Source organism: Phacochoerus africanus, chromosome 11 (genome assembly GCF_016906955.1).
Source record: "Phacochoerus africanus isolate WHEZ1 chromosome 11, ROS_Pafr_v1, whole genome shotgun sequence".
NCBI classification, from domain to species: domain Eukaryota; kingdom Metazoa; phylum Chordata; class Mammalia; order Artiodactyla; family Suidae; genus Phacochoerus; species Phacochoerus africanus.
The window spans coordinates 65,502,256-65,527,142 of NC_062554.1; the positions used below are offsets into that span (position 1 = coordinate 65,502,256).

Sequence of the window (24,887 nt, forward strand, 5' to 3'; positions counted from 1 at the left end):
GCCAGTCCGGCTGGCCAGGCCTAGGAACGAAACCGGAAGAGGCTCTTGGACCCTGGTTCCCAGAGTGGGAGAAAGGGGTGGGCACCCGGGCAGAGGGAGCCCCAGGGATTGGCAGCGGCTGTGGGCAGGGCGGGACGGACGGGGAGGAGTCAACTTGTACGTGTGAAAAACTCTGGCGGGGGCCGGGCTCTTCCCTTCCTCCTCCTCCTCCTCCTCCTCCTCCTCCCCCTCCCTCCTCTTCCCCACCTTCCTCCACCCCCTCCCTTCCCCTCCCCTTCTCCCTCCTCCTCCTCCTCCTCCTCCTCCTCTTCCAGCTCAGGTTGCAGCTTCTCTGGGGAGCCGCTCACCTTTCCGGAGCAGGGGAAGCCGCCCCGAGCCCGGGCAGGGACCCCAGCAGGGCGCAGGGCACAGAGCCCAGCCCCGCGGCAGCCCGGCCGTCGCGGGCGGGAGCTGGCGCGCCGCGGCCCCCAGGACACGCGCGGTGAGTCCCGCGGGCGAAGCGCAGTGTGGGTCCGGCAGGGCGGGCGGCGCGCCGGGGGAGGAAGGGGAGGTCGGAGGAGGGGGCACAGTGGCGCCGGGGAAACGGAGCAAAGGTAAGCGGAGCGGCTCTTAAAGGCGCAGTTCTGCTTTTGCCCTGGGGCGGGAGGTTGGAGGGAAATACCAGAGCGCCGGGGGAAGGTCGGAGATCACGAGGCGTGTGGACAAGTGTGTTGGAGGGTGGCGATGCTTGGCAAGGCCAGTCCCGGGTTCCAGGTGTTTAGGAGGGAAGGACTGTTTTGCATTCTCGGACCTCCCCCACTTCCTCCGCCGGGAGTCTCCACCGGGACTCGCTTTGGCCCCCCGGGCTCCTAGGAAGCAAAGTTTTTCCACCCCGCAGGGAAGCAAGAGCTTTCTAAGCGTCCTTCCGTCTGGGAAGGGCAAGGGTCAGGAGTCTCCGGTAATGAGAGAACCTGAGAAGGTGGGGCCAGATCGCCGCCTTGAGGGGCTTTTTGGGCTCTGGTGAACTTTCCAGAGCGCCAAGTTGAGGGGCGGGGGGAGGCCAGGGTCCTGGAGGGTGAAGGTGGAAAAACAGGTGAAGCCCTGCAGGTTCCAGCGCTGGGGGCTGGCTGTGTGTGTGTGTGTTAGGGGGTGGGGGTGCCGAGTGGGGGCCTCAGAGGGTTCCTGTGCCTCTTCTCTCCCTGCCTACCTGGGAGCCCAAAGGGGCAGTGCCATCCCCCAGCAGCCAGGAAAGGGTTAATGCAGCAGTGGGAAAGAGTGAGTGGCCTGTTTGGAGATGTGGCTTGAGAATTTTGCTCTCTGGGGGGCCGGGTGGCGGGGAGTTGGTGATGATCAGGAATCAGAAATCTGAAGTCAGCTGTGGGCTGGAGGCCTCGGTTCTCTCCCTGTTGTGCACACAGGGGTTTCTGGCGCTGTCTGCAGGCCTTGTGGTGGGGATCTGGCCCTTCAGACAGTGACCGATTTTCCATTGCTGTGGGTCAACACCCTGCTAGGCACCGGTGGCTTCGTTCCTCTTCTCTCTGATCCCATCCCGACAGCAAGGGTGGGAGAGTTGGGGCTGTGAGGAGGGAGGGTCTGCTCCCCAGAACCCCCACCCTCCACCCCCCAGCCCAGCCTTCAGCAGTTCCCCAGCTGTGGCCTGGGCCCTGTGACTCACTGACACCACGGCCTGCCCCTCCTGTGTCAGCACCCTGTGAGATTCGGCATGTTCCTTTGGCGTTTTCCACTGGGCACACAGCACATTCCTGGACGCTGGCCTGAGGGAGCAGAATCCTCGAGGACAAGGACGAAGCGCCTGGAATGTCTGGCTGACAGACTTGTCCTCAGAAATCCCCTACCTTTTGTCTGGCCTCCACAGAAGGCTGGGACACCCACCTTGCTTAAAGTTGCGGGGGAGGCGAGGAGAGCCCCAGGCAACCCCGGCTCCTGGGTTTGGGTCAGCATCCCCAGGGTGTTCTGGAGAGAGGGTCACCTTGCCACAGCGGAGCTACTGTCTTGGGTTACCCTGCCCCAGTCACCTCCTGAGCAGCTGGTGAGCCTGTGAGGCTGACCTCCCCCCCTCCCCAGGCCTGCAACTTCGCAGCCCGCTAGGTGCCTTGCCAGGAGCCCTTATTCTTCCCAAACCTCTTGGGGTTTCCAAAGCCAGAGTAGACGTCAGTAAATTACATCTGACTTCTGAATGCCTTGGTGGCTACTGTTTATTGAATATCCACTGGGTGCCAAGCTGTGTGTTACACAGCTTTACAAAGTAGGTATTATCCCCATTTTATGATGTGGAAACAGAGACTCGGAGATGCCAACTTTCCCCAGATCCACATAGGTGGGATCCAGCCCACTTCCTCTAACCTCCGGCCCCCTGGCTCTCAGTCTCTCTCCGCTCAAGGGAGATCCCAGCCCACTCTGGAGTTGTCGAGTTCTATGTGGATCCTAGGAGAAGGAGGGAGGAGGGCTGGCTGAGTAAGGAGGCTCGCACTTGTCCTGTGCCAGGCAGAGCCAGGCTTGGGTCACAGGAGAGAGGGCACCGGATCTGAGGAACAAGTAGGTTCTTGGTCTGAGACCTTATGGGATGGGGCTGCCTGCCTGGGAAGCCTCCCCCTTGGGGCTTGAGATGGAGCTGCCTTTACAGCTGCATTTGTTTTCTCTGCAGACCCAGACTGTCCTCTGCCGACTGGGCCTTCCTGCGCCCAGGCAGGCAGCGCCATGCTGTAGGGCAGAGCCTGGCCTGGCTCCTCCCGGCCCCTGTCCCAACCATGCCTGTACTTGCTGGGGTCACCTTGTTTTGTCTGAGTTCAGGAACTAAAGGAGAGGGCCAATCGAGGCCCCTGGCGGAATCCAGCTCCAGCAAGTACTCCAGCAAATTCCTGAGCTTCTTCCAGCCTCAGTTTCCTCATCTGTGAAATGGAGATCATCATATGATTGGTTGTTATATGAGTTCAACGAAGTAACACACAGTGCCTGGCACACCGTAGATGCTAAATAACCAGTAGCTGGACTTTTAACTTGGAAAGGAATTCCTAGTTATCACACTGTGCCTGGCTTTGGGTAGAGACAGAGGCGGGCTCTCCTAATCCCATCAGGCTGGACCCTTAAACAGTATCTTTCCTGTTCCTCCAGGTTGGAGAGGAGGATTCTGTGTAAGAGAATGGGGGTGGGGTGGGGTGGGGTCCTGGCTGGATAAGAACCTGCCAGGAGAGGACCAGGAGTTAGTGTGATGGGACTCCAGCCTCCCCTCTATCCCAGTTTCCAGGATGAGTGAGGAAAACCAGCATCCTCCTGCCCAATGGCCCTGTGGCAGGGTCTCCTTTCGCCGGGGTAAGAAGACTCTCCCCCAGTCCTTAATTAATTGCGGTCTCTGTTCTGCTCCATTGTCCAAGAGGGAGTGTGGCTGGCCTGGATCCAGACTCACCTGATTAGCTTCACTCCTTTGGGAGCAAGTCACATTTCTCTTTCCCTGTCCATCCTGGACCCTTCACCCTCCTGGCATCAGCTGCTGAGTTGGCGCTTTCCCATCTCCAGGGGGTGGGAGCAGACCAAGAGCTTGTCTTGGTCCCCACGGTGGCGTATGCACGCGTATGCACACAGCCCCCAGCGCTGAGGCTGGACTCCCAGCAGCTCATGCAGAGGGTCTGGGACCCAGGATCAGGAAAGAGCTGGCGGCGGGGCCTGGCAGGAGCTGGCCAGTGGTGCAGCAGCAGACCGGGAGAGGGAAAAGCCGTAGGCGTGTCTCCTGTCCCAAGGAGAGCCATCTGCTCCTGAGTCTCCGCAGTTCCATCTGCAGAGGGAGGGGGATAAGGAGATGAGTGTGAGAATTGCCTTTGAACTGAAAAGAACCTGAGGTTCCCTGACAGCCTAGGTGACCCCGGTGAGACAGGTCACCCTGGTCTTGGAGATATCGGCTCCAACTTGTGAAGGGACGGTGGTGGGACCCTCTTTCTTGGCACTTTGGGTAATGGTGTCACCTATGCTCCCATCCCACCCTTCTGACATTGAATAAAGTCTTCTCTGGAAATGGAGGGGTCGCTGTAGACAGGATGGTGACCCGAGAATGGCCAGCTGTGTGTGGATCCTGTGTCTCCTGCCCACCTTGGGTGTGTGTAGACTTCACGGTGAGTTCAGATCCTGCCCTCGCTGCTTAATGAGCGGTTGTCTAGGGCGAAGGCACTTGCTTACCCAAGTGTTGGTTTCCTCTTTTAGAAAATGGAGAGTTATAGCATTGCCTCATGTGGTTGTGAGAATTCCAGTGAGATAATGTCCCTGATACTCCTAGCATTTTGCCTTACCTGTGTCATTATTGAGGGTGGCGGCAGACCGAGTTAGTGGGCCCCCTTTGGCAGTTCTCAATACCCTGGCCTCTCCTTGATCCCTGTAGAAACCAAGGCTCAGGCCCCCCACTGGGAAGGAAACTCTTAAAACATTTCTGCCCTCCCTTGCCCTGAGTGCCCTCTTCATTATATCACTGTCATGGGAAGCTCCGGAAAAGCTTGAGAATCATTTCTGTCCTTGCACCTTGCTTTCCTAAAGAAGCCTCTCTTTTCCTGCCTCTGAGGCTCCCCTCCTCAGGAACGAGGGCTGCTTCTCTCCTCTGGCCCCAGCCACTCGGCAATAGAGACCCTGGGTGGCCAGGCCCAAGAGAGGACATAGCTGTCCTTCCCCGCATCCTGGTAGGATCTAGTGCCTGGAAGCAGGTAGACAGTAGGTCCTGTGCTAGAGGGCCTCATATTCATGACATTAGCAGTGCTGGGTCTCAGAGCCCCCTCTGCCTGCAGGGCATAGGCTGAGGCCAGCAAAGGGGCCCTTGGGCCCCTCACTATTCCTGGCATGGAGCCCAGCTGGCAGCACCCCCCTGCCACGGCTGGGCTGGGTGCCACCCTCTGGGCTGAGGCCAGACCTGCCTGGCTCCTTCTCTGCGCGAGGCAGCCCTCCAGTAGGGCTGCTGATTTCGTTGATAACGGTGCCCGCTGCAGGGAACACTGTCTCTGGCTGGGTCCTTGCCGCCCCTTTCAACCCTGCGAGAACAGAAAGGGCACTGCAGTCAAAGTCACAAGCCCTCAGTTCTAACCTCAGTTCTGCCTCATCAACTCAGTGGCCCTGGGCAGGTTGCTCTCCTTGTTGAATCCTCCCCTCTTCCCCCTGAAAAATGAGGGCATAGACTAGGGGATTTCTAGAGCCCTGGCCAGGATGGCTGGTTTGTGGTTCCAGCTTTTGCCAATCCTGCCGACGAGGTGAGCTGTGCTCTGAGACCCCAGGAAGGACCCCGCTTCTGATCCCCCTCCCCGGACGCTGGAGTGCAGGGCCTTCTCCCGGCTGAGGCCAGGGCAGCCAGTCCCTGCTGCAGCTCAGGTGGACGAGGAAGCCCCAGAAGGTCTCCCCCTTGTCAGACAGGAGGAGACAAGATACTTCCCAAAGGACTGGGTGCCGGATTCAGATGCCACACAGCCACTGGGTGCCTGCGGGTGGGGCTCGGTGAACCGTGGCTCTTGGCCAGACTCAGCCTAGATTAGTCTGACCCATGAGCTAAGAATGATTTTTATAGTTTTTAGTGGTTTGGAAAAATTCAAAAGCTGAAAGTAATATTTTGTGACACTTGAAAATTATATAAAATATGAATATGAGTGGAGGTGTACTGGAACAGAGCCATATAATCATTTACATCTTGTCTGTGGGTACTTTCTATGAGGATGGAGTTGTGTGATTGCAGCAGAAACCACATGGCCCACAAAGCCTAAAATATTGACTGTCTAGCCTTTTATAGAAAAGGTTTGCCGACCTTGCTTAAGATAATCATAGCTCTCCCAAGGCTTGCACTAAACAGCTCTGGAATCTCAGTCTAAAAAATACTTTCTTTTCATTTAAAAAGAAGCGTTGCTTCTTCTTTGAACATAAGCAATGAATGTTCATTATGGAAATATTAGAAGATGTAAATAAGCAAAAAGAAGGTATTAAAATCACCCATAATCCTGCCGCTCTGCTAGATGACTCCTGTCAGCGTTTTGACTTAGATCCCTCTCAATTACATGCATTATGTGCGTACACACATGTATATACGTATATTTTATATTTTAATATATAATACATATAGCATTATATGGTTTTGGATTATATACAGTTTTGTATATACATGTATTAATATAGTGTACATGTATGACACGTGTCTGTCCAGCACACATGCAGCTTTTATAAGTTGCGCACAAATGCGCTTTTCTTTTAAAAAGATATCCCAGGAATTCCCACTGTGGTGCAACAGGATCAGTGGCGTCTCTGCAGCGCCAGGATGCAGGTTCAATCCCCGGCCTGGCACAGTGGGTTAAAAGGATGCCGCGTTGTCACAGCCGCAATGTAGGTTGCCGCTGCCACTCGGATCTGGTCCCTGGCCTGGGAGCGCCATATGCTGTGGGGTGGCCAAAAAGAAGAAAAAGAAGAAAACATATATATATATATATATATATATAAAATAAAACACATCACAGGAGTTCCTGTCGTGGCGCAGTGGTTAACGAATCCGACTAGGAACCATGAGGTTGCGGGTTCAGTCCCTGCCCTTGCTCAGTGGGTTGACAATCCGGTGTTGCCATGAGCTGTGGTGTAGGTTGCAGACGCGGCTCAGATCCCACATTGCTGTGGCTCTGGCATAGGCCGGCAGCTACAGCTCCGATTCGACCCCTAGCCTGGGAACCTCCATATGCTGCAGGAGTGGCCCAAGAAATAGCAAAAAGACAAAAAGACAAAAAAAAAAAAAAAAAACAACCACATCACAAACTATTTGCTGTCTCTGGGACTGTCCTAGGCCCAAGGGCATTGTTCTAGTATCTCACGCCCTAGGGAGACATCCAGACCGAGGTGACCAGCAGGCAGTTGGGCATGTGTGTGTGACATTCAGGGCTTGGTGGGGCCAGAGCCAGGAGTCACCAGCATGTGGCTGGTGTTTTCCACCGGCGGAGAGCATGAGGTCACCAGGAGGCATGAAGAGGGGGAAGATCAAAGGGCCAAAGAGGGAACTCTCAGGAGTGCCGACATTCAGACACAGGTAGAGGAACTGAGTCCAGCAGACACGGGAAGGAGGAAGAAGCAGGAGGCTGGAGGAGGGGAAGACAAGGTGCGAGCCTGGGTCAGTGCCTGTTGCCCAGCGGATCCTTGTGAAATGAGAGAGGGACTCAGAGAAACCAGCACCTGCCCTGAGCTCTGGATGGTGGGTGCCCCAGACGAGCACTGTGCAAAAAGTTGCACAGTGACAGGATGTGGATAGGCTTCCGGGAGGGGACCTTGGAGATGAAGAGGTGCAGGGGACAGGGAGGGTTCAGGCCTGGGCCCAGTCTGATTGGAGGGAGGCCATTCTCCTCTCCATCTGGCCCTGAAAGATGGAGAACGTTGGCCAGGGGATCCTTCAGAATATGGGCATGGCGTCATTGCGCCAGACCAGTGGCAGTGGGGGGCTGGGAGTGGAGTATAAATAGGAATGGGTATGCTGGGAAAGCCACCCCTCCTGCCCTCCCCGCTTGCAAGATTGAGCGTTCCCCCGGGACACCAGCACTTGAAGGCCCCTGAGCTTCTGTTGCTAAAGTTGGACCTGGCAAGAAAAGAGATGGTCAACGGAGAGATGTTAGCAAAGACCCCTCTGGAGTCCCCGTCATGGCGCAGTGGTTAATGAATCTGAGGAGGAACCATGAGGTCACGGGTTCGGTCCCTGGCCTTGCTCAGTGGGTTAAGGAGCCGGTGTTGCCATGAGCTGTGGTGTAGGTCGCAGACACAGCTCAGATCCCGCGTTGCTGTGGCTCTGGTGTAGGCCGGCAGCTACAGCTCCGATTCGACCCCTAGCCTGGGACCCTCCATGCCGTGGGAGCGGCCCTAGGAAAGGCAAAAAGACAAAAAAAAGAAAGGCCCCATGACGGGTTCTTCAGTCTGGACAAGGGAAAGCTAAAGGGGAGGTGACCTCGTTGCTCTTTATTTCTCCTCCTATGGGTTGTATAGCGCATGGTGGACCTCAGCATCTCTGCTCAAGCAAACAGAGAGGAAGCAGCTGTGAGCTCTTCCTACTGGGATTTAGGAAGGAAGACCTAAGATAAGGTTCCAGACTGTGGAGTTTTAAAAACTCTGGGAGTTCCGTCGTGGCTCAGCAGAAACGAATCTGACTAGCATCCTTGAGGATGCAGGTTTGATCCCTGGCCTCGCTCAGGGGGTTAAGGATCCGGCATTGCTGTGAGCTGTGGTGTAGGTCACAGATACAGCTCAGATCCTGCGTTGCTGTGGCTGTGGTGTAGGCCGGAGGCTACAGCTCCAATTTCACCCCTAGCCTGGGAACCTCCCCATGCAGTGGGTGCGGCCTTAAAAAGATTAAAAAAAAAAACCCCAAAAACCTCTGGGTGGCGAGTTCCCATCATAGCTCAGCAGTAACAAACCTGACTAGGATCCACGAGGACGTGGGTTCGATCCCTGGCCTCCCTCAGTGGGTTAAGAATCTGGTGTTGCTGTGACCTGCAGTATAGGTCACAGATGCGGCTCGGATCCTGAGTTGCTGTGGCTGTGGTGTAGGCCAGCAGCTGCAGCTCCGATGCCTGGGAACTTCCATATGCCAAGAGTGCAGCCCTAAAAAGACATTAATTAATTAATGAGTGGTAAGTGAGAGACCTTCCTTGGGGGTCTCTTGAGGGTCCTTAATGGACGCCGCTAAAAGGAGAGTGAAGGGGTCTCTTCTGTCTAGGAGGTGAGATGGGGCTTGTCTGGAAGCAGATGTGAGAGACGGAGGTCTGGCCTTCACTGGCCCCTTGCTCCAGACTCTGGATGGGGACATTCTGCACGGCCAGGACCAGAGCTGACAGAAGGGCGCCTTGTCCCATCTTATCACTTGGAAATCCAGAGCTTCCCCAAAGATTGCAGGCTGGCCTCAGCTGAGGCTCTCAAAAAGAAAATACCAGAAGATGATAGATGTGGCCTCATTCTTTGAGCTTTGGGAAGCCAAAAAAAGGAGCAGCATGAGTATCAGCAGGGCTGATGTGGGGCCCACACGGTGGGGTGGTCCAGGGTCAGAAGGGGTCATCTGTAGGTCTGAGCCTGGGTAGTGCCCCTAACCTGTGAGGCCCTGAGCATCTGCTCCTGAGGGATCGGAGTCCCAGGACCTGCCAAGCCCGCTCCCCACAAGCCCTGGAGACCCCAACTTGGCACACAATCAGTGAGAATCTGTCTTTAGGATCGTTTCCATCCCCAGTCCATCTGTGACCATGGTGTGGCACCTGCCCACCCCAAGACCTCTGTAGACCTCGCTGGGGGTGTTGCTGTCTGGCTCCCCCTCCCCCACTGCCATCAGGGAAGAGCTGGCTTATAGCTGAGGCTTAGAGTCTGGTGGGCAGCCCTCTTAACACCAAACAGCTCCCGAACCAGGACTTCTCAGCTTTCATAGATGTGCTCACTGATCATTTGAGGGTTTGCTGGGTGCCAGGCCCCATGTCAGGCTCTAGGGCTGTAATGAAGAGTCAGATCCAGCCATTGCCTTTAACGAGCTCACAGGCAAACTAGGGAAACAGGCAAGCGAGCAGTCACAGTACAGAGAGCCAAGTGCAAGCGTGCTACTTGGGGATGTCCAGGAGGCTGTGGGCGACAGACAAGGGGCCCCCACCTGGCTGGACTGGCGGGGTTTCAGGCTAGAGAGGGCATGAGATCACAGCAGGGTCCAAGAAGAGGTTGTGCCTGACTTGAGCCTTGAAGATGCGAACACGTTGCTGGCTTCCCCTTGTCACAGGTCCCCAGGTCCCCTGTTCCAGTTGCCACCCAGAGCCAGGAGAACTGAGGAGGAAAGACGCCCCAGAGAGTCTCAGCCTGGCAGATGGACCCCCGGGCTTGCTCTGGTGTGCCCAGAAAGGGGGCAGGGCCAGGCCGCCATGGGCTCACGTCCCATCTGCTGAGAACAGAACTGGCCTGACAGGGAGAAGGTTCACCTCGAAACAGGTGCCTGGTCTTCCGGAGAATGGAAGGAAGGATCTGCCCACAGACAGGGACCTGGGGACTCAAGGTCCCAAAAGCTCTTTGTCTTCAGGGGGCCTGAGGTTTAAATATCTGTAGGGGAAAGAGGCTGCAACTCGTCGTTATGGTGCAACGACTGTGGTCTAATTCAGCCACACGTTGGTTCAGTCCACAAACACTGGCTGAGCCCCTGGTAGCTTCCTTCTGTTGTCTGAAGTGCTGGGGAAGCCGAGCCGCCTGTGTCCGTGCTCTTGCTCTGAAAGGCATCACCATCTAGTTCCAGATGTGCTCGGGCTCTTCTCATTTTACCTCGAGGAGGGAGGGGTGGCCACGCGCGGCTTCCCAGGTGAAGTGACACTCTTTTACCCAGTTTTTACCCAGGGGAGGAATGAAAAGGGGCCTCTCAGGCCTGGGGAACGTCCATGTGGGCCTGCGCACGGTTGACTCTGAGAACGCCAAGTCCGTTCCATAAAGCTGGACCTTCCAGGGCGGGCTGAGAAGGAGACAGCGGTCAAAACACAAGCTGGCCTAGTTTGCTGGCCACTGGAGTTTGGACTTTTTCCTGATGGTGGTGTTAATAGTGAAGGGTTTTATTGTCTTTTTTTTTTTTTTTTTTTTAAGGGCTGCACCTGCAGCATACAGAGGTTCCCAGGCTAGGGGTTGAATTGGAGCTACAGCTGCCAGCCTACACTGTAGCCATAGCAACGCAGGATCCAAGCCACATCTGTGACCTACACATAGCTCATGGCAACGCCAGATCCTTAACCCACTGAGCAAAGCCAGGGATCAAGCCTGCGTCCTCACGGATGCTAGTCAGATTCGTTTCTGCTGCGCCACGACGGGAACTCCAATAGTGAAGGGTGTTAAGTAGGCAAGTAACATCCTCGCAAAGCAACTGAGAAAGTTAGGTCTCTCTGCCGGTGGCAGTTGGATCGGAGGTTATGTTTTATCCCCATTTAGCAGACGGGGAAACTGAGGCCTGGGTGTCTTTCCAGGTCACAGTGCTGGTAAGTGGGAGAGCTGGGCTTTCTACCATGACTCCAAACCACAGATAATTTTGGAGAACAGGCCTGGACAGCACATGGCCCTCCCTGGAGGATGTTTGCATCCTGTAGGATGCCGTGGAGGCTGGTGGTACATGTGTCCAGGGCAGGGGAGACCCTGAGCCCCAGACGCTCCCCCTCCTGACTGGCTGCCTGCACATTAGTCCAGCTCCTGGAAGCCCTTCCCGCCTGCTTCCTGCATTCCAAACAGAGGCTGTGGGAATCTTCGCTGAGCTCCGTGCCCCAGCTCTGTCCGGGGCAGCTGTTCATTGGTAGGGTGACTCCAGGCCTATCTGTCCCCTCAGTTCTTGCTGCCCAGAGGGCTCCAGGCTGACAGCCTCTCTCATCCAGGGCTAGAGTGAGGTGAGTGACCAGGGCTCCAGGGCTTCTGCTTCTGCCTCTGCCTCTCAGCTCCAGGCAGTCACGGGGTGACCGGCTTCCCCTGAGGTTTGTCGCATGCTGGGGAAACTACAGCCTCCAGCTGTGCAGAGCAGGGTCCGTCAGAGGATGAAGGCAAGATGGTATCTGCCTGCTCCCTGCAGGCACAGTTCTCCTGGGAGGAGGGAGTGGCTCTGAAACCTGAGCTCATGACGTCTGCAGACTTGGTCAGCCGTGGCCTCTCGTTCTCTGGAAACCTGCCCAAGGTCCAAAGTGGCTGCGTGGCTGAGGTGGGGGGCAGGGAGTGGGCAGCAGAGAGTGTCATACGGATCCTAGCCGGCGCTCAGCCTTTGGGACTGAGGGTCAGACTCTCTGGGCTGCCGAAAGTGGGCAGTTGGAAGTCACATCCTTCATACCCTGGCCCCTGGGCTCCCAGAGACTCCGACCTAAGAGAAAAGAAGGCGACACAAAAAGACGGACTTGGAAAAGCATCTGACGTGTGCGCCTGGAACGCAGCAGGTGCTTCGCATGCTGGTGACCCGGCCAGCGGGGCCTGCTGTTTGTCAGCAGCCTTGGGCACAGGTCAGAGCGCCCCTGGCAGGGGAGGCATGAGGCAAGTCCTCTCTGTGGTCTCTCAAGATGCTGTCCTTTCACGGAGCCCGCCCATCAGAGAGGCACCTGGTAGTCCTGAGCGATCTGGGCAGCAACTGAAGACCCTGGACCTGACCTGAGTGTGGGGTGTGGCCCGGAGGGGAGCTGGAATGGTGGGGAGTAGGGAGAGTGGAGCGGGAGAGGAAGGGGCCAGAGAGGAAGGACCTCAGGCACAGGCTGCAAACTGGGGCTTTATGCAGAAGGGAGGCAGAAGGGCTTCTTGTTCCCTGAGGGGTCTCAGACCCTGGCTGCCTGGAGGGTAAGAAGCAAAGCCGGCCCCCACCTCCACACCAGTCTGCAGCCAAACTTCTATGAGGGGGAGGCTGCGTGCCAGCTTCCCTGGATGCTCTGCCAATCTCCTTCTCTGCCTCTGTGGTCCCCCCGGGCTGGGTCTCCCAGGCGTCCCAGCCTAAGGGCAGTGTTAGGTCAGGGGCCCGGCAGAAGTTGCCCTGGGCGCCGGGGGCAGCAGGACAGCTCTGGACAACCTGGAGAATGGGCTTGTGGGGCCAGCCTGTCCTGCCCTGTGGATGGGAGCTGTCAGCCAGGAGGCTGAGGCCCCCTGCCCCACACGTGGCCCTGCCGAGCTTTCCTAGTCTCAGTATGGGGACCCCTCCTGCCTGGCCTTCCCCCTCCATCTGGTGGGTCAGGCCTGCCGATGGCTGACCCTGCTTCCTGTTCATCTCTGTCCCAAGCTCTCGCAGCACCGTATGGGCTGTAAGAAAGTCTGGGAGGGATGTGTTTGATGAGCTTTATATGGGCCTCTTTTCTGGCACATTTTGACATCTGTGCAGGAAGTTGAGAGGAAAAAAAGGAGAAAAGAGAGCTAACATTTTCTGGATGTTTTCCTTGTGTCACTCAGCAGCCCCACTCAGACATCCGCTGGACATAAAACATATGCACCAAACCTACCCCTTGTCATCCCACCCAGACCTCCATTCCCAGCATCCTTCACCCTCACAACGGCCACCCACCCTTCCAGTTGCCCAGCCCAAACCCTTCAGAGTCGTGCTTGACTCCTTTTTCACATCCCAGGTACAATCCATCAGCAGATCCCTCTGGCTCCGCTGTCCAAATCTACCCAGAATCCCGCCACTTCTCCACACCCCCCTGCTCCACACTGGCCCCAGCCACCACCTCCTGACTGGGCTCCCTGCTGCCCCCTGCTGCAGCCAGAGGGAGCCTATAACCTAAATGGGATCCAGTCACTTGTCTCAAACCCTCCCAAATCCCGAGGGGCCCCAACATGCTCTCTCGTCTCCAGCCACACTGCTGTTCCCAGACCATACCGAACTCACTTGCCCCAGGACCTTTGCATCTGCTTCCCCCAGATTCTTCATGGCTAGTAGCTCCCTCCCCAGTGCCTACTCCGAATTCTTTCCAGAAGATGTCACCTTCTCAGGGAGGACTTCCTGACCACCCTATTTAAAATTCAGCACCCCACCTCTCACACCCCAATCCCTCTTCCCTGTTTTATTTTTTGTTGTTGCACTTGTCACCAGGTAACAGCGTATGTTTTATTTACTTATTGTCTATGTTGCCTCTTCCCACCCCCATTAGAATGTTGTTACCATAAGGCAGGATTAATGTCTGTTTTATTCACAAGTGTATTTTCAAGGTCAACAACAGAGCCTGCCGCATAACTGTTCAACAAATAATTGTTGTTGGTTTTGTGACCTATGCTGTAGCTGCGGCCATGCTGGGTCCTTAACCCACTGTGCTGGGCCGGGGGTTGAACCTGTATCACAACACTGCCTCACCTCAGAGACACTGCCGATCCCCTTGTGCCACAGTGGGAACTCCAACAAATAATTGCTGAGTGAAAGACTGGAGGCAAAGCTGTGAGCGATGGTGTCACTTCATTGCTGTCATCAGCCTGCTAGTGGCAGCAGCAGGATTGGAACCTGGGGTTGTCTGGCTTTAATTCAGGGTGGGGGTGGAGGAGACCTGGAGGGGAGAAAATGGCACTTAGAGCCTGGGCTGCAGGGAGGGGCCGAGTGGGGGGAGTTCCAGTTAGGAGAAGAAAGGAGCGATGTGGTCACGGAGTTTGCGCACTTGGCACCCGCCAGGAAATTGCTGCACGATTTTGAGCAAGTCAGTTCCCCTCCGGGAGCCACATGGTCCTCGGCAGGCCAGCAGGGACTAGAATAGTGGCTCTGTAAGCGCCCTCTCCTGCTAATGCTCCCGGAATCCAGCCCTTTCTCGAGGGTGCACAGTGGCCTCTGGGCAAGTGTCAGTTTCCTCCTGGCCTGGCTCCTCCTTCCTCCTGTCCACCTGCTTCTCTGGCACCAGCAAGAAGTGCTGGGGTGGCTGGTCTGTGCCCAGGAGGAAGTGATGGCAGGTAGGTGAGAACTTTATGGACTTGTCTGGGCAGGAGGGAAGGTTCGGTGGGGGTCTGCCTGCCCCCCCGTCACAGTCCCAAGGGGAACTGCTCCTTTAGCACTGCCCCCCCCAGCCTGGCCAGGCCAGCATCTCCCTCTTCCCCTGGCACCAACTGCACGGGGACAGCCCCAGATGGCTCCCCAGCCCTGGGGACAAAGGCCACACTGTGCTGAGCCCTGGGCTGGCCTCAGACTGGGTCACACTGAGTCCTTCTGTCCCCAGATGGGGGTGAGGGGCAACGGCACGAAGGTAACAGGCCTTTTTCCTATCTCCCTGCCCCCTTGACCCCCAAATCTGAGGAGCTGACTCTCCCAAGAAAGAAGTGACAGAGGCATCTTGTGTCCTGAGCTAGGGAACAACAGACCATTCACTGCCCAGTCTGCCCTGTCACACCCAGACCCTGTTGGGTTCAATGCCCCGATTGTCCCCTTTGGAGAGAGACGTCCACTCTGCATGGTCACCACCCCTGCCGCCTGCTCCCCTGCCACCATCAGGAAGTCCATCCCTGCATCTGACCTCCATTGCTCCTGCAACAGTGACAGCCACTTCCTCTTGGTGTCTTCTCAGGCTGGGTGGAGAACAGCTGGTCCCCATCGTCTGCGTGGCAGGGGCCCCCGCATTCCTGCTCCAGTCCGCCGCCCCCAGTTTCACCCTCCCCATGCTTCCTGGTCCTCCTGGTGGCCCCTCGCTCCCAACTGAACCCTGAGGAAGCAGGTGTGATTCAGGCTGGTTCTCCTTTGTCTGGTAGAAATTGGGGACCCCTGTCCCGGAAGGCTTTTGCTGTGCTCCCCTCCCCCTCCCCTACGTGCAAGGGCGTGAGATTTATGGCAGCTACTGGTGGATTCCTGAGCCACTAACCCAACGCGCCGTGCCATAAATCCTAGACTGTACGGCAGCTTTATGGGGAGCCCTGTTTTTAGAAGAGGGCGTGACTGGCCCCTCTTGGCAGAGCGCAGACCTCAGGAATCCCAGTGCCCCGTCCCCCAACCCCGCTTAGGATGACTATGATTGAGCCTGGGGCCTCAGTTTGTGCAGAGCAGGCATTTTCTCCCCTTCTGGGTGGAGTGTGTGTGTGTGTGTGTGTGTGTGTGTGTGTGTGTGTCTCCTGCTCCACTCAGTATTCCCTCCACCTTCCTGTGCCTCCCCAGCTCCGAGAATTCCCCAAGTTGGCATGTGAGCACAGTCTGGAAACCCATCCCTTACCTGGACCTCAGCTGCTCCCCAACCATGGCTCCAATGTTCAGATCATTGGGGAGGCATTTTATTTTATTTTATTTTATTTTATTTTTTATTATGGTATAGTTGATTGACCATGTTCCTGCAGTTTCCACTGTACAGCAAAGGGGGATGCATTTTATTGTTATTTATTTATTTATTTTGTCTTTTTGTCTTTTTAGAGCCACACCTGTGACATATGGAGGTTCCCAGGCTGGAGGTCGAATCAGAGCTACAGCTGCCGGTCTACACCACAGCAACTCAGGATCCAAGCCGAGTCTGCAACCTACACCATAGCTCATGGCAACGCCAGATCCTTAACCTACTGAGTGAGACTAAGGATTGAAGCCACATCCTCATGGATGCTAGTCGGGTTCGTTAACCACCGAGCCATGACAGGAACTCCAAGGAGGATGCATTTTAAAGATGCATTTTTCAGGGAGTTCTCGTCCTGGCGCAGCAGAAACAAATCTGACTAGGAACCATGAGGTTGTGGGTTCCATCCCTGGCCTCGCTCAGTGGGTTAAGGATCTGGCTTTGCCATGAGCTGTGGTGTAGGTGGCAGACGCGGCTCATATCTGGTGTTGCTGTGGCTCTGGCGTAGGCTGGCAGTTGTAGCTCTGATGAGAGCCCTAGCCTGAAAACCTCCATATGCCATGGATGCGGCCCTCAAAAGATTAAAAAAAAGAGAGAGAGAGAGAGAGAGATGCATTTTTAGAACCTTAGTTGCAGAATCTGAGGATGAGACCCAGGAAGTGGAATTTTTTCTCCCTGCCGGTGCTGATGTTCGGCTAACTTATAAACAGTTGATTTGTGCAGTGGGGCCATCTCCACTCTGTGTCTTGTGGGAAATGTGAGTCAACAGGCAGGAAGGTCTTCTTGTCACTGGAACCCCTATGCTTCCACCATCCTAAAACCCCCATTATTGGGGGGGGGTCTCTTTCACCCCCCGGCTGGCTGCACACAAGAATGAGGTGTGTGATGGTCCTCGGGGCGGGGGTGGTGGTGGTGGTGGGGTTCCTGTCCATGAGGAGCCTCCAGACGGCTGGCCCAGGACACCATACCAGAGCCAGAAGGGGTGGCTGAGGTTGGCTGGCAAGAGTGAGTTTGAAGATGGAGAAGCGGGAAAGCCCCGGGCGGGTGGACTTTGCAAGGAGCTGGAAGAAGAGGAGCCCTTGGCTACCTTCTCATCTGAGGTGGCCTCAGCCCTGAGTTCTTTGAGAAAAGGGACCTGGCTTTACTCACCACAAACCCCAGTGCCTGGCACATCATATTGACCTGAACTGTGAGAAACTCCAGGGCCCACTGGCAGAGATGGGCTGGTCTGAGTACTCTGAGAGGTGCTAGCCCAAGGAAGGAGGGCCTGGCCATACACAGTCTCTGGGCTCAGGAAAGTCAGAGGGTCATCCCTTAGCTGCATTTGGGGGCAGCCAAGAGCCTGCAGGCCCAGGCTAAGGACCCTTTCCAGGCTGGCTGAGGACGGAAGGATGTGATCATTAAGCAAACTAAACATGTTACTGACCCATAATCCCTTAAACCAGGAGGATTCAGGAGGGGGCTGGTTGCCTTGGCAACTGGGTACTGGCCAGTGACTGTGCTGAGAGCATCCTCTCGGAATGGGCTGTGCTGGGTGCCTGGGTAAAAGCTGGGAGAGGGGGCCAGCTGGCCCCCTCTCATCCCAGGGCTAGCTCTGATGGCTTTGTGGCAGGTGTAGCTGGGGGCCCTTGGGGGGCATCTTGATCCCGGCACCACTGTAGCTGAGAGAGAAGTAGGCAGAGCAGAAGGAGGGGGTGGCCACACTGGGAGCTCATGAAACCATGAAGGGGAGGGGAGAGGAGGAGGGAAGGGGGGGTGTGACAGCCCCGCAGTGGGTTTCAGGGCAGAACAGAGAAGGAAGGGCCTATGGGAAGAAATAGTTGCACAAGCCTCAGCGGGGTGTCCCCTCTCTCAGAGGGCAAGAGGGCTGAGGAGCAGCAGGGAGGGAACCCCTCCTGGGTGGGGAAGGGGCCCTGGGATGAGCAGAGCAGCCCACCCCTCTCGCCTGTCCGTCCTCTGCAGTGGGCACCCTGTCTGCTCCCGGCTCTGGTTTTGGAGGGGCTGGCTGCGCTCCGCCTCCCCTCCCGAGGGCCCTGACTCTTTCCTGTAAACTTCTGTCTTTCCCCTGAGACATTCAGCTGCTCCTGACTGTCCATGTTTCAACTGCAAAGATGGGGCTGGGCCAGTTCAGATGCACGAATCATCTCCCTCATCCCTTTCCTCTCTTGTCCTGCCTCCTGGGGACCCAGGACAAGCCAGAGAGGGCCCCCAAATATCCACATCAGGCTGAAACGGGGTTTGGACCAGACCATGCTGCAAGGGTGTGGGCTGAGCTGATATTCAGCTTGAGTGTCAAATCACTAAGGCTTAGTGGCTGCTGACACATTCAGCCTCTTCCATGTAAGTTGCTAAAGATCCTTTAGCCTAAAGGCCCACCCGGTTCTGGTGTCCTTCCTGCTACCTAGCCTCCTTCCAGAACTCTCTAGACCTCCCTCAGCTAAAAGGTTACTGCCTCGCCCTGGGAGGTGTGCGGGAGCCTGTTGGCACCTCATGCCGCTATTATGAGCCGTGCTTTGCTGTGGCTGCTGGATACGAATTGTGAATATCTCCTAGGGGCAGGAGTCCTGGGGGATGAGTTCCTACCCCGAGGAAGAGGGGTAGGAACTCCCCCGAGGGAGCTTGAACTTTGCTGAAGATGCAACCCTTGTTCCCTCGACAGAACTTGAGGGGAAGATGGAGCCTGAGACCCAGAATTCCCATTTGGTGTTGATTGGATCGCCTTGCTGTGTTCTCAAGGGCTCTTCTTCTTCTTCTTTTTTTTTTTTTGTCTTTTTTAGGGCTGCACCCTCGGCATATGGAGGTTCCCAGGCTAGAGATCTAATCAGAGCTGTAGCCCCTGGCCTACACCACAGCCACAGCAACGCGGGGTCCGAGGCATGTCTGTGACCTACACCACAGCTCATGGCAACACCAAATCCTTAACCCACGGAGCAAAGCTAGGGATCGAACCCACAACCTCATGGTTCCTAGTCGGATTCGTTAACCACTGCGGCACAACGGGAACTCCCTCTTCTTCCTCTTTTTTTTTTTTTTGTCTTTTTTAGGGCTGCACTCGCGGCATATGGAAGTTCCCAGGCTAGAGATCTAATCGGACCTATAGCTCCTGGTGTACACCACAGCCACAGCAACACTGGATCCGAGCCGCGTCTGTGACCTACACCACAGCTCACGGCAACGCCAGATCCTTAACCTACGGAGCAAAGCCAGGGATTGAACCCGCAACCTCATGATTCCTAGTCAGATTTGTTCACCCCTGAGCCACGACAGGAACTCCTTTCACCGGCTCTTCTCCCACCTCCTGTCTCAGGATCCGGCTGCCTGGTCCCTGCTGATCATGAACAAGATGAAGAACTTCAAGCGCCGCTTCTCCCTGTCAGTGCCCCGCACCGAGACCATCGAGGAGTCCTTGGCCGAGTTCACGGAACAGTTCAACCAGCTCCACAACCGGCGGCACCATGAGGGTGAGGGGTCTGCGGTCCTTCCCCAGCCCCTCCCCTGCCCTGCAATCCCCCTGGCCCCTCCCTGTCCTCCCTGACTCACTGCGGCCCATCAATGCTGGCCTTGGTGGGGAAGTATATCCCCCTCCTACCTGTACCCCAGGGCAGAGAGGCCCGGAGGGGAGCTGATGCCTTTCCCTCTCAGACCTGCAGCTCGATCCCCTTGGCAGAGACCCCCAGCCAGAGTCCAGCACCTTCTCCCCGACAGACAGTGGGGATGACCCCGGGCAGCCGTCCCCTGGCATGCAGTTCCGGCGACAGAACCAGCGCCGCTTCTCCATGGAGGTGAGGGGCTCTGGGCTCTACCCTGTGGACTTGGCAGGACACATCCACACATGGGCACCCGGGAGGGTGGTTGCCTTGGAGCCAGACCTCATGGGTTCAAATCCCGGCTCCGCTACTGATTAACTCTATGATCTTGAGCAAGTCACTCAACCTCTATCTACCACAGTCTCCTTGTGTTAAAATGGCTCATTAAGAAGATTAAGTCTGTTCTATGCCAGGTGCTCAGAACATTCCTGGGGCTAGACAATTGGACTATTCCAAGGGCGAGACAATTGGACTGTTGTTCTTATGACCCATATACATGTGCCCAAGTGTATGAAAAATATGCTTATAGAATCATAGTGCCTATAGGAATCTCGTTCGACAGATGGTGGTTCCGAGGCCCAGAGAGGGAAGGGGACCTCTTAAGGTCACACAGCAACCCCTGAGGGTTCACGTGTGTCTCTGAGCACATCTTTGAAGCATCACAGCCCATGGTTCAGTCCTGCTGGGGTTGCTCACGGGGAAAGCCAGGCCCAGGGTGAGAGGCGAGGGTCCCACCACCCTAGCTACCCTGGAGCAAACACTGGCACCTGTGTCTCATTGTGTCCACTGCAGGACATCAGTAAGAGGCTCTCTCTGCCCATGGACATCCGCCTGCCCCAGGAATTCCTGCAGAAGCTACAGCTGGAGAGCCCAGACCTGCTCAAACGGCCCAGCCGAATGTCTCGTCGCGCCTCCCTGGTGAGTCCTGAGAGGGTCAGAGGTCACCAGGGTGGCACAGCAGTCCTGGTTTTGCTTGTTCCAGCTGAGGTCGCTAGTGGTTTCCAGGGTGGTTGCTGTTCCTCTGGCGCCACCTGCTGGCCATAGAGGATTCCACTAGCTGGTCCTCCTTGGTCAACCTCCATTCTCCAGTTGGGTCCCATGCGGGCTGGAGCCGAGCTTCATACCCCCTCTAGGTGGCAGGGTCTTCACGCAGGTGAGATCAGTCATCCAGCTGGCATGTGTTTCCAGGTCTTGGCTCCCTATCCAATTTCCTTGAGGGCATCTTACAAAGCACAGATTCTGGTCCCCACTCTAGATACCTACGGAATCAGACTCTGGCCCAGAAATCCATATTGTGCAGGGTTGGGTATTACTGAGCTAGAGGAGGTGTTCTGATGAGAGAGGCTACAGGGAGGTAGGTTCTGAAGTGGACCTCAAGTGCAGTGGAGAAGAAGACGCAGTTCCTGCCCTCGAGAGGCTAGTAGTCTGAGCAGGATGGAGACAGACAGGTGATAAAGCTGTGCCGCAATCCCACTGCCACGAGATGGAGAAACTCACTCTTCTAAGGGCTCTTTCCTTTAGCCCAGGGATGAGGGAAGAGGTGGGGAGGAAGGATTTGGGGCTGCCCTCACCCTGCTAGCCCTGATTGTTCCCTCTCCCGCATGGGGGTCTCCTCCCCTTCCCACCTGAAGGCTGGGGGCGGGAGGTGTACTGTATGCGGGGCAGCTGGGGCCTTCCAGCTCACGGGACCCTACCTCTCTCCCTCTCAGTCAGACATCGGCTTTGGGAAACTGGAAACATACGTGAAACTGGACAAACTGGGGGAGGTAAGAGTCTGGGTTTCATTCTCCCAGCCGCCAGGCAGGATGGCTAAAGGGAGGAAGGTGGTCCCCTCCAGCTCCCCCAGCTCTGTGCTCGCAGGGCCCCATGCCCTGCAGATCCTGCCATGCACGATCTTGGCCGTGCTGTCTGGCCCCGCCCCTGGCAGGGGTTAAGGTGGTCCAGGTCCTGGAGGAGGGCCTGAGGGCGGAATGGCTGATGGGCTCTGGGGCAGAAGCTCTTTTTCTGTTTGTTTGATTTCCTCTGCAAGTATTTCTTGCCTGGGATCAAACCCCAGCTCCACCATTTACCAGCTCTGTGGCCTGGGGTGAGCTGTGAGCTCCCTCTGGGCCTTGGTTTCTACCTCCGTCCAGTGGAGGTTGTCAGGCTTCTACCTCACAGGGGGCTGTGAGGGCGGATTGGGTCACTCTCATAAGCTATTGTGCTGCAGAGCTATTAACTATTTCCGTTAGCGCTGCGTCGGCCTTTGTGTTCCAGGCTGGGGGTGGGAGATGGTTTACACAGAGCAGGAGGACTTGGGCCCTTCCCTTCAGGAGCCCGGAGGAGACTTAACACATACACATCAACATAATATTCGGAAGGGCAACACTGCTGTTATAACAGAATAATTGATGGGCACCTCGCCTGCTGGGGGCTTAGAGGAAGGACAGTTCCTTCTGACGGCAGAGGGGTTAGGGACAGCTTCGCAGAGGAGTGGGCTTTGGAGGAAACACAGAATTTCAGTGAAGGGAGGGGGGCAGGAGGGGAAGCCAGGCTGCTCAGCTAGACCCAGGGCCTTGGCCTCTTTGTTCCGGTTCCTCCGCCCACACCGGCTGCCCCCTTTCCTTAGTTCTGGGGTGGCCCTGCCCCCCTTCCCTCAACCTTCCCTGCACACTCACTGTCTTCGAGCTGGTACACACATTCCCCCAGAGACCTGCCAATGTCACAGCCCAAGCAGAGGCAGAAAGGGGCGAGCACAGGACAGAGGAGAGCGGGGCCTGAGGGGGGCTGGCCTGCTGGGGTTCTCGTTCGCAGGGAACCTATGCCACAGTCTTCAAAGGGCGCAGCAAACTGACAGAGAACCTCGTGGCGCTGAAGGAGATCCGGCTGGAGCACGAGGAGGGAGCGCCCTGCACTGCCATCCGGGAGGGTACAGCATCCTAGGGTCCTGCAGTCTCGGGGCTCCTGGGTGGAGGGGTTCGCTGGCCTAAGCCCTGGTGGCCAGCCTGGGGACCAGGGGGTCATTGCTAGGATGGGGACTCCTGGGGCTGATCCTAGGAAGAATGGGTATGAGGGGCCCACAGGGCCTCAGGGACCCAGGCGAGCCTGTCTCCCCATAGTGTCTCTCCTGAGGAACCTGAAACATGCCAATATCGTGACCTTGCATGACCTCATCCACACGGAGCGCTCGCTCACCCTGGTGTTTGAGTACCTGGTGAGTTGGGGTGGGGGTCAGGGGTAGAGGGGGAGGGGGGCCGGGCCTTAGGGGCAGCTCAGAGCCAGGGACCTGTCCCGCTCCTGGGCTCGGGCCCTCCCCACGGAGGGGCTCGTGGCCAAGGGTCTGGCCAGGGCGGGCCTTAGTCAGGCCCTGTGTTTCAGGACAGTGACCTGAAGCAGTACCTGGACCACTGTGGAAACCTCATGAGCATGCACAACGTCAAGGTAAGAGCTTCCGTGTCATGGAGTCTCCTCCCCACTGCACTGCAGCCCTGTCTCTAACCCTGAGCATCAGTTTCCCTATCTGTCGAATGGGAGCAAGAGGTACCTGCCAGGATGAAGAGAGGCTTCTGGGAGGCTCAGAGGGGTGAATGAGTCTCCTGCCTCCCTCCCTCTCTCCCCCTCCTGCCTCCTCCGCATACCTGGCACCCTCCCCTCTGGATTGGATTCCTTGGGGTGGATGGGACCCAGGATGGGCAGGAGAACCAGGTAGCTCCCCATGTCCTTCACTTCCACCCAGTCCTCATCCCCATCCCAGCCATGAGGCAGAGGCGCAGGGTCCCCCACGGGATACGCTCCCACCTTCCACTGCTCCCTTTCTTTGCTCTCCCCCAGATTTTCATGTTCCAGCTGCTCCGGGGTCTTGCCTACTGCCACCGCCGCAAGATCCTGCACCGCGACCTGAAACCCCAGAACCTGCTCATCAATGAGAGAGGGGAGCTGAAGCTGGCCGACTTTGGTGAGAGCCAGAGCCCGCAGGGCTGGGCTGGGAGCAGGGGCCCTTGATGTGATCTCCGCAGGATGTGGATGCCATGGGGAGAGGTTGAGTGATGGGTCTGTCTGTAGGACTGGCCCGGGCTAAGTCAGTGCCCACGAAGACCTACTCCAATGAGGTGGTGACCCTGTGGTACAGGCCCCCCGACGTGCTGCTGGGGTCCACAGAGTACTCCACCCCCATCGATATGTGGTAAGTGAGCGCCATGGGACCCAGGTTAGGGTTAGGGTTAGCAAGTCCCTACCCCCAGACTTGCTTTTGCTGCCCTGAGAGTCCTTTGAATTCAAAACTTTGTGGCAGAGTTCCCTGGTGGGATCTGGCAATGTCCCTCCTGTGGCGTGGGTTCAGTCCCCAGAATTTATGTATGCTGTGGACACCTCCCAAAACCAAACAGAACCAAAAGCCATGTGGCATCCTGCTGAACTGGTTAAGGAATTAAGTCTGAGCTACACTGGGGTTTCTTGGGCTTTAAATAGACCTTCCAAGGCTGTGCTTCTGAAATTTTCCCACAGGGGTACCTGGGGGTTACCAGAGGATACAGGAGGTCCCCCACAGTAAATATGGTGACTCTTCCCCAAGCATCAGTTCTCCTCAAAAATCTAGAAGGGATTTATTATTTTTCTATTAAAATTAACACACACCTGATTCGGTGTAGGATGAAAAGCCAGCCCAATTTTAAAGCTAAAACACAGGTTTCCAATGAATGGCCGCTGTGTCTATGCCTGGGGTATCCTTGGAGAATGGATTAGTGGATTTCTCTCTTTCAGTGGGGTACACAGTGGAAAAAGGTTGAGACAACCCAGCTTTGAAGACCTACCACATGGGTGCTGGCTGTGCAGGTCTAAACCCTACAGAGTGAAAGGGGAGAGGGCAAAGCATCCTAGAGCCCAGAGAAGCCCGCAGAGGGAGGCTGGAGTCCGGGGCTGTGCTATGCTAGGAACTTCTCCAGCCCTGGGCCACTCACCCCAGTGCCATGAGCCATTCGAGCCACCTTGGCAGGGCATCGTGGTAGCGCCAGAGGCCCAGCCTGACGCCGCCCCTGTCCCTTGCTCCCTGCAGGGGTGTGGGCTGCATCCACTACGAGATGGCCACAGGGAGGCCCCTCTTCCCCGGCTCCACGGTCAAGGAGGAGCTGCACCTCATCTTCCGGCTCCTCGGTCAGTCTCCTGCCGCTCCCTCCCTCTCACCACGAGGGGGCGCCAGAACTCTGTCCAGCCCAGGCTCATGTTGCCAAGGGGAAGAGCAGCTCCCACCCAGTCTCCAGGAGGGTGGATCTCCATGGGGCGGGGACTCTTGTGGCCTCAGCTGTTCTCAGCCCCCGCCTGACCTCCTACCTTGCACCCCCCAAGTCGCCCTTGGCCCTGGCCTCTCACCCCTCCCCGCGCCTTCTCATCTCCCCAGGGACCCCTACCGAAGACACGTGGCCTGGGGTGATGGCCCTGAGCGAGTTCCGAGCCTACAACTTCCCCCGGTACCTCCCCCAGCCGCTCATCAGCCATGCTCCCAGGTAGCCCTTCCTCCCACACCCTCTCCTGCTGGTGGTCCTGGCTGTCCCTCCCGGAGGTGGTCGCAAGCCCCACCTGCCTCCACCCTGCCCCCCAGGTCAGGCCTGTGCCTGCT

The 24,887-nt window shown here is 56.7% G+C and overlaps 1 protein-coding gene across 3 annotated transcripts in view; it reads left to right on the forward strand.

Moving 5' to 3' along the window:
• Window positions 1-262: 262 nt before the first annotated feature.
• The window catches only part of CDK18 (cyclin dependent kinase 18), a 28,361-nt gene continuing 3,736 nt past the window's right edge, over window positions 263-24,887 (forward strand). For 2 of the 3 annotated variants that reach the window (XR_007130774.1, XM_047752641.1), the window contains exons 1-12: window positions 552-593; window positions 19,018-19,171; window positions 19,353-19,492; window positions 20,090-20,215; window positions 21,007-21,063; window positions 22,091-22,205; window positions 22,396-22,490; window positions 22,655-22,717; window positions 23,108-23,231; window positions 23,339-23,459; window positions 24,327-24,424; window positions 24,669-24,774. Coding sequence is in view for 2 of the 3 variants with exons in the window: in XM_047752641.1 (XP_047608597.1) it covers window positions 19,045-19,171; window positions 19,353-19,492; window positions 20,090-20,215; window positions 21,007-21,063; window positions 22,091-22,205; window positions 22,396-22,490; window positions 22,655-22,717; window positions 23,108-23,231; window positions 23,339-23,459; window positions 24,327-24,424; window positions 24,669-24,774 (1,172 nt within the window). In the remaining variant the exon portion in view is untranslated. Of the gene's footprint in view, window positions 482-551; window positions 594-19,017; window positions 19,172-19,352; window positions 19,493-20,089; window positions 20,216-21,006; window positions 21,064-22,090; window positions 22,206-22,395; window positions 22,491-22,654; window positions 22,718-23,107; window positions 23,232-23,338; window positions 23,460-24,326; window positions 24,425-24,668; window positions 24,775-24,887 lie in introns of those variants that run through there. The other variant, XM_047752642.1, reaches the window with a different exon arrangement.